The 8,586-nt window shown below is 41.7% G+C and overlaps 1 protein-coding gene across 1 annotated transcript in view; it reads left to right on the top strand.

Annotated features, from left to right (window-relative positions):
- Positions 1-865: 865 nt before the first annotated feature.
- The window catches only part of paxip1 (PAX interacting (with transcription-activation domain) protein 1), a 37,938-nt gene continuing 30,217 nt past the window's right edge, over positions 866-8,586 (top strand). Inside the window, exons 1-8 of the mRNA XM_047368949.1 lie at positions 866-1,060; positions 2,356-2,490; positions 3,485-3,528; positions 3,690-3,753; positions 3,880-3,990; positions 6,056-6,131; positions 6,311-6,814; positions 7,141-7,250. Coding sequence (XP_047224905.1) covers positions 980-1,060; positions 2,356-2,490; positions 3,485-3,528; positions 3,690-3,753; positions 3,880-3,990; positions 6,056-6,131; positions 6,311-6,814; positions 7,141-7,250 — 1,125 coding nt within the window. The 5' untranslated portion in view covers positions 866-979. The remainder of the gene's footprint in view (positions 1,061-2,355; positions 2,491-3,484; positions 3,529-3,689; positions 3,754-3,879; positions 3,991-6,055; positions 6,132-6,310; positions 6,815-7,140; positions 7,251-8,586) is intronic.

The following is an 8,586-nucleotide window of genomic DNA, read 5'->3' as shown; positions in this document are numbered from 1 at the left end:
CTCTCTGTACAAATTCTGCTGTAGAGATATTACATGTTTCAAAGAATAACATATCAGCACAAGTCTACATGGGTTTTTGAAGTTAGATAGTCCAGACTTTATAGTTGTCAATTTAAGTTATAATTTTATGTTTTAATAAAAGCAAATTTGCAACACAGAAATGCAGTGAAAACTGAATTAGATCATTCTAATTGGCAATATATATATTTTTTTGGATCAATGAACTTCAATGGAGTCCATCATTGAAATGTAAATATTTTGGATTTGGGCTGAAGCCCCCAATGTTTTGAGACCCTAAAAACGCCCCTGGGAGAAACTAAACTAAACAGTCTTTTGTTTATATCATTTGCCTAATGAGTTAAACAATACTTTTATTAGGGTTTTTTTTTTTTTTTACCTGTAATTAAATCCCGTTCTTTTCAGAGATGAACACAATTTGACTAAACATTGATTGTTACCATTTATTTTAAAATAACTGCGTCTTAATTATTTGATCAAAAGTTTGTTGCTCAGCCTTATTCATATATACAGAAATGTAAATATATATGGGATATTTAGTGTAAAGCAATGTTTTTATTGCATATTTCTAACCAATAAAGATTAAAAGAAGCTATTGACAGACTGTATCCGTGTGAAGGTTGGAGAGAAATACCATGTCGGATTTGATGGGGTATTCTGTCTGCAAAAACATTGTTTCTATTCTTTTGAAGGTAAAATTAGCGTGATAATATTAAAATACATTCCTTAAGAAGAAAGTAGTGCTAGCCAGTGCGTCCCTGAGAGAGGACGAACCCCGAGGGAAAATAAAATCGAGCTCATGCCATTTTCCTCCCCCCTCTGACTGCAGACACAGTGCTGAAGTCCAAGGCGCGCTCAGTGATTTGGCGCTTCACTGTCCGGTTAATGTGCAGCAGTCAGGCACATACTTCCTTTCCACATTTCAAACAACTTTGCAATCATCCACCGTTCATGGACAGTCATGTCTGAGGAGGAAATCAAGGTCCCTGATGAACTTTTCAAAGATGTTAAATTTTACGTGGTTGGAGACATTGAGCCAAAGGTAAGGACCTGAACGTTAGCTTGTCGTTAGCTATGATGCTTACATGCTAACCTACCAAATACATTCAGAATGAACGAGAGGTTCGGAGGAAGCTAACTAACAGGCTAACACGACAACATGCTACATGATAACAGCGGGATTCCATCTGTCTCCTGTCTGCTAACGTTGTGAGACGCTGTCTGCGATGGTAGCCGATGGCTGACATTCTGTTGAATCTACTTTAGATCTACAGCTAGGCTCAGCTTGTAGAGTCACAGAGGAGTTTTCCAGGTTAGCTGTTAGCTTCCATGTTATAGACTTTAGATCTGAGGTTGTAGGAATACAGTCGCTTGTTAACTTCCATTATTTCTAAATCCAAGTTTAGTCTAACTGCGGTTACTGTGCTTTCCTTATGCAGGGTAACACAACGCAAAGCTCGCCTCTGTGTGTTTACATCAACCTGTTACAGTCATCGTTTCCGCTACTAGACGCGTTACCGTTACTTCAGCCGCCGCTGCTGCACACCTTCGAAAACATCTGCAAAGTTTTTGACAGCAAAAGAGATAATGCGGCGTATTTCTCAAGCAATAAAACTGAGCCTGAGGCTTCCGCTTGTGGGGAATTCATTCGTTATTTGAAAACAAGCCCACCTGTAGCTGTCCATGCAGGTTTGTATTGGGTGCGTTTGCTGTTGCAAAGTGTTATATGTCCAAAAAGATGGTTTAATCTGAAAAGATAATCAAAAAGCAATCTCATATGTGTTTTTACCATTGGACTACTAAAGTAAATGTCTCCAAAATCCGAATAGGCAGTGTGTGTACCTGCAACTTCTGTTCCAAATCAAGTAGTCCTGAGTGAACCCTGAAGTGAACGTTTTATCATTCGTTTTAAATATTTGGAGGCACAAGTGGGTTTTATTGGCAGTAATCAAACAGGAACTGGGCAAAGAGAGACAGTGGGGGAGACATGCAGCAAAGCATGGAGTGTGTGTTCTACTGCTACTCCATCCTGCCCAATGAAAGCTTTACTTAAAAGCTTTTTTGTTGTCTCAGATGCAGAGGGAGCCTAAAATGTTTTGCATGACTGTAGACAGTTTTAGAATTGAACTGCTGTGAATTCAGCCCATTTCTTCTAATAAATCATCAATACAACTCAGTCCAGTACAACCATGCTACGTTTCAGTGGTCTTAGTATTGTGATTGGGCTGCAGTGTAGCAAGTAAAGCTGTCTCCAGCTTGCTTCATCAGGAATATAATAATGCTTTAGTTGGTGTAGAGTGAAGCATGAGTCGACTGAGTTTTGTGCTCATTTTCCAGGTGGTTCAGCTACTAAAAGCAGGAAAAGGAAAGGAGGTGTCCTACAATGCTTTGGCCACTCACATCATTTCAGAGGACGGAGACAACCCTGAAGTGAGCGAATCAAGGGAGGTGTTTGATCTGCCTGTCGTCAAGGTAAACAGATTTTTTTTTGCCAGCCATGTATTTCTCATTGTTAAAGTTTGGTTGGCCTTAAGTTCAGTTACTTGCCCTGTATGACAGCATTAAAAGCTGGCTTCTAAATACTGTATCATTCTATGCGTCTCACTGCTTAAAGGTTTGGTGTAACATCTTGACATTTAAGCTGGAGACAGCAGAGTAACACACCAGTAAACATGTCAAAGCAGTGTGTGAACATAAGCTGATCTTTGTGCTGTTTGCATTGCTAGCAGATCTACCACTAACATTTTTATTTGTCTAACTAGTCTGTCTACTTACTTTTCGATGAATCTTTTATCCTAAATTATGGTTCTTCCTTCTGAACAACTACTTTAGGTTTATTTCTTTTAAATATTTTTTCAAATTTAAACAATGTTCTTTTTTATTTTTAAAATTTGACTTAAATATATAAAGTACCACCTCCAGTGTGACAAAACCCTTAGGCCCTTATTATTTCCATATTTATAAAAAAAGTTATTAGCAGAACCAGTGTTTAGTCAGACTGCAACTCAAGAGGAAGAAATCTGGATTTAGAACATATGTCTATAGCTTGAAAATGACTAGTATTTATGAATATATGTTTTTGTTTAAATGTGACAAATGGGCATAATCACACAAGATGAATCAAACAGGAAGAAGTAAAATATATTTGGACCTCTGCACAAAGTCCCAGGCAGACAGCAGGCCAGCTGTGCAGCGGACCAATTGTCTCTCCTCAGAGAGAAGTAGTCTCTGTGTTAGTCTCGTCAGCTTCTCCTGCAACAGAATCGCTGTCTATCGCTGCACTCCTTGAAGTACTTGCATACTGTAGTTCACTGCAAGCTTTGGAATATTTGACAAACATTTGTAAACTGAACTACTAATCAAACACTTTAGCTGCTTGTAGCAGTAGTAGCAGGTAGGGCGGCTGTGACCTGGGTAACAGAGAATGTCAAAGTATATTAAAATGCTTCTGTCTGTTGTGTTGCAGCCATCCTGGGTGATTCTGTCTGTTCGATGTGGAGATCTGTTACCGTATCTTTTTACTGTCAAGACCACAATACCTCGGACTGGTGTTGTTATAGAAAATAGAAGAGAAGAAAACTCAACATTTTAGAATTAAAAAACTTTATTTTATGTGGTTTAATTCATGTATTTTGACCTCAGTTGTTTTTCTGTGACTGTGGAAACTCCAGAGTAACTGGTTTCTCTCCAGAATCAGGACAGATATTCTTTGGCGTGACAGCTTGTCTTCCCAGGGTACGTATGTTTTTTCAACATATAGTTTGTATGGTCTGTGGTGCTTTGGTTTGAGCCTCTATGTGTCTTCATGTAGCAGAAGGTTTGTGTTGTACTTAAATGCTCTCTCTCTCTGTTTGTACACAGCTTCCAGATGATCTCAATGCGCTGTGGGCTTTTCTTACCTTTTATGGTGGTGAATGTCAGCTGAACCTAAACAAGAAGGTCACCCACTTGGTGGTGAAGGAGCCAAAAGGCGTAAGTGCATACTCTACTTGCAGTTTACAGAAACACTACTGAAAAGTGTTTCTTGAGTTGTAACTTTGTTCTTACTCTTAACTGAACATTCAGAGTGGGTGCTTGCTCGCTTCTCCTAGAGGAGTTGCTGGCTGATGTCCTTGATTCTCTGCTCTGTACTGCAGTAGCATGTACAGGGGTTGGACAATGAAACTGAAACACCTGGTTTTAGACCACAATAATTTATTAGTATGGTGTAGGGCCTCCTTTTGCGGCCAATACAGCATCAATTCATCTTGGGAATGACATATACAAGTCCTGCACAGAGGTCAGAGGGATTTTAAGCCATTCTTCTTGCAGGATAGTGGCCAGGTCACTACGTGATACTGGTGGAGGAAAACGTTTCCTGACTCGTTTGAACCATTGGATGCACATGGTCCTCAAGAATGGTTCGGTAGTCCTTGGCAGTGACGCGCCCATCTAGCACAAGTATTGGGCCAAGGGAACGCCATGATATGGCAGCCCAAACCATCACTGATCCACCCCCATGCTTCACTCTGGGCATGCAACAGTCTGGGTGGTACGCTTCTTTGGGGCTTCTCCACACCGTAACTCTCCTGGATGTGGGGAAAACAGATCAGAGAACTCATCAGAGAACAATACATGTTTCACATTGTCCACAGCCCAAGATTTGTGCTCCTTGCACCATTGAAACCAACGTTTGGCATTGGCATGAGTGACCAAAGGTTTGGCTATAGCAGCCCGGCCGTGTATATTGACCCTGTGGAGCTCCCGACGGACAGTTCTGGTGGAAACAGGAGAGTTGAGGTGCACATTTAATTCTGCCGTGATTTGGGCAGCTGTGGTTTTATGTTTTTAGGATACAATCCAGGTTAGCACCCGAACATCCCTTTCAGACAGCTTCCTCTTGCGTCCACAGTTAATCCTGTTGGATGTGGTTCGTCCTTCTTGGTGGTATGCTGACATTACCCTGGATACCGTGGCTCTTGATACATCACAAAGACTTGCTGTCTTGGTCACAGATACTGGTGCAATGTGCAATCAATGAAGACTGGCTACCAGGCTGGTCCAATTTAGCCATGAAACGTCCCACACTAAAATGACCGCTGTTTCAGTTTCATTGTCCAACCCCTGTATATACACACCTTAGTTGTCAGTGCTAACTTTATAATGGCTCATGGTCACATGCTGCGCTGAGGTCCTCAGATGGTATGCAGCTTGCATTCACCTTCTGCTGCTCTGCTCACATTTTGTTTTTTCTGCTTTGACTTACCTGGAAAAACTCTGTCTGGTTCAGAAATAAATGCAAATTTAGGCAGCTGCACTGAGAATCAGATGTAGGTTCTGACATTGTCAGTCACCTCTGAAAATAGCAGATTGCTTCCAGACACATTTTATTTACCCTGCAGGACCTTCACTGTAGATCTGAGTAATGATTGCATTTAAACATCTGTATCTGGATGTAGAATCTTTGCTTGCTGGATTCGATCAGGACAGCAGAAATTCCAGTTCAGAGTTGTGCGACAATACTAACATGTTTATGTTGCCAAAAACAGCAGAACTCATCTTTTTCCAGAGCAAAGAGCATTTTATAGAATAAACTGAGGTTTTACACGTCAGGGGAGACTTTTCTTCAGCAGGGACAGGAAGCTGGTCAGAGTTGATGGGAAGATAAATGGAGCTAAATGCAGAAAAGAATTAGATCCAAGCATATTTATGTTTTAGAATGGTCTAGTCAAAGTCCAGATATAATTGTATTTTAAACTATGTGGCAAGTCCTTAATCTTGATGATCACATTAGCTCTTCATCCGATCAGTGTGAGCTTGAGCTACTTCACAAAAAAGAATGAGCATAAATCTCTCACAGAAAATCCAAATGAAATACTTTAAAGTCTGTGGTTGTGATGGGACACCAGTTAGAGAAGTTTAAGGGAAATAAATACTGTTTAAGTACTTCTAAATGTTAATCTCATTGTTAGTTGTTGTTTTGGGGTCTGTGCTGTGATAACCACTGTATATCGCACGCTCTAATTTCATCCCTCCTGTGATTTGCTTGTGTTTCCAGGCGAAGTTTGAGTATGCCCTGAAACAACCGGGCATAAAGATCGTCACTCCAGACTGGATAACAGATTCTGTTAAAGGTAACCTGGAAACCTAATGCAAATACATGTACTGATAATTATAATATCTTTTCAAAAGACTGATGTTAGAGTGTTGACAGGCATGTACAAAGCCTGCCACATTGGTTGCTGTGAGTAGACATAACTTATTTAGTTGTAATACTTGTGGATAATTCTTTTTTTTTGTCTTTTTGTTTTAGATAAAAGCAGGAAGGATGAGAGTCTTTATCACCCCAGACTCACATATGTTGAGCCAGAGGAGGAGGAGAGCGAAGCAGAGTCATATGACATGCGCTCTCATTCAAATGGTAGCTACAGCCCGCGGCACTCCCAGCCATCCAGCGGGGGGTCATCTGGTGAGGAGTCCAGCCCTCGAAGACGGCCAGGACCCAAACGGCTCAACTCCATTTCGCCGACCTCTCCCCGAAAACCTGAGGTCCACAGTGAGAGGATGTTCGATGATTCTGATGACGACTCCTCCACAGAGAAGGAGGGCACCAACCTCAACTGGACACCAGCTGAGGTCGTAACACCACCGACAGTTGCTATTCCCACTGGCATCCCAAGACGGCGGGTTGGGCCAGCTGGCTGCAAAGATCCAGTGTCCTCTACAGGCAGTGGGCTGATTAACCTGTGTGCTACGGTACCTCCTGTTCCCAGCAGTGGAGGAGCGCTACCTGCAGAGGCTCGTGCTGCACAGCAAGGTCAGTACACCCAGTGTATGTGTGTGTGTAAAGAGCCACACCCCACATTTAGCCAATTATTTGGGAAGGTCTAGTAAACTGGACCCACCCCCGAGCCTGTTAAGTGAGATTAGCGGTACGTAAAGTTGGTTAGGATTGCAGAACATTCTATTCCAGCTACTGTTATTTAAGATTTTCTTCTGACCATGAAACTCCTTCCCTTTCCCTCCTTGTGGGTATTTGTAGATCCTTTTCTTGTGTGTGTTAACAGTGGACTAGTGTAGGTTACATGTCTCTTGTTCCTAACAGGAAGACCTGCTAATAAAGGTTTCATCTCTCTGTGTCAGGTGGATCAGGCCCGGAAGGAATGCCTGGATGGAGCCCAGCTATTAGAACGCTCCGCAATATCACCAACAACTCTGACATGCAGCCAGCAAATCGGCCCGTTGTTGCACATGTAAGTGACCCACCTTCCTCACAAGCATCTTCTCAAGTGTTCACACATTGGTCATGAAGGACCTTTCAAGCCATGTTGGATGCTCATCTCTGAGCTGATATATTTGTTGAAGGAAAGTTTGAGAGCTGTTTGGTTCTAGTGAGATGGATCCTGTACGTTCACTGATGGAATGAAAAAAACATCCACCTGCGTGTCGACTTTAGAGGTAGTGTGCATCTTCTGCCCTGCTTGGAGTCTGAGTTTAATCCAGTACCAATATGTCAGTATGTACCAAACTTCAGTGGGTGATACAGTGGGCCAAGAGTGTTTATTTCCTTCAGCCAATATGCTATTTTTGTCACTTTGAACAGAGTTTTGCTAATTTGTGTCACATAAATGTAAAGTAGTAGGGTGATGTGAGCTAGTACTTTTTTTTTTTTTCCTTGCCGTACCTCTCCTGATCTGGTGGTGGAGACGTTTCAGGTGCTTCGTGCGTTTTTATTTTTAGGTAACATCCTTTAGAGATTGGTCTACCCAACCCTCGAGCTGAATGTCACAGACGCCATCAGGCTGGCTGACAACACTAGAACACATAAGTAGTGAAGAAGGTTTACCACGTTTAAACGATTGCTCTGGTAACATTTTGGTTAGAGATGCTCTAATTCCAGATGTTTGATGTTCCAGTATGAACTGAAATATGTGCCAAAACCACTGTCTATTTTTTAAAGCATCTGGGAAGAAGGTGGGTCTGCAGCAGGGTCCTCATTCTGGCATAATAAATCTGAAAACCATATTTATTGAGGTATTTAATATCTGAATACACACTCTATGAGATCACTATTTATTTCACTTTTTCTTCGTAAACGTAAAGTTCTAGAGTCAAAATAAGACGTGCAGTAACATGCAACAATAACAGCATACTGTGCCAGAGTCCAGTTTCTGGAGCGGAACCCATATTGGACCCTGAAGCGGACCAGAGAACCATATGCATAACTTGCTTTGAAAACCAAAATAGCAACAGAAACCCAGATGAGACAGACGTTCTTCTTTATGCGTTTTTTTCTACTCGATCATAACCACTACTTCCAAAACAATCTGTTACAACTGCATGACTTAGTTCGGTCCAGTCTAAAAGATCAGTGTGTGAAAGCAAACTGGGCCAATTGGAGGTGTGAATTTTCTCACTTCTACCGATCCCTGGACCAGACCAGCAGTGTGAAGGGGCCCTCAGGGGCCGCAGCCTGACATCTGATCCAAGAATGTTCTTAGTATGGGGTCTGATAGCAATATTTAATTGGATCGGGCCCATCTCTGATTTCGGGTACTCTGTAGCAGACTTAAGAATCTGACAGAGAAT

The sequence above is a fragment of the Girardinichthys multiradiatus genome, chromosome 6 (assembly GCF_021462225.1).
Source record: "Girardinichthys multiradiatus isolate DD_20200921_A chromosome 6, DD_fGirMul_XY1, whole genome shotgun sequence".
Lineage (NCBI taxonomy): Eukaryota > Metazoa > Chordata > Actinopteri > Cyprinodontiformes > Goodeidae > Girardinichthys > Girardinichthys multiradiatus.
This window is presented reverse-complemented; position numbering and strand designations above follow the sequence as displayed.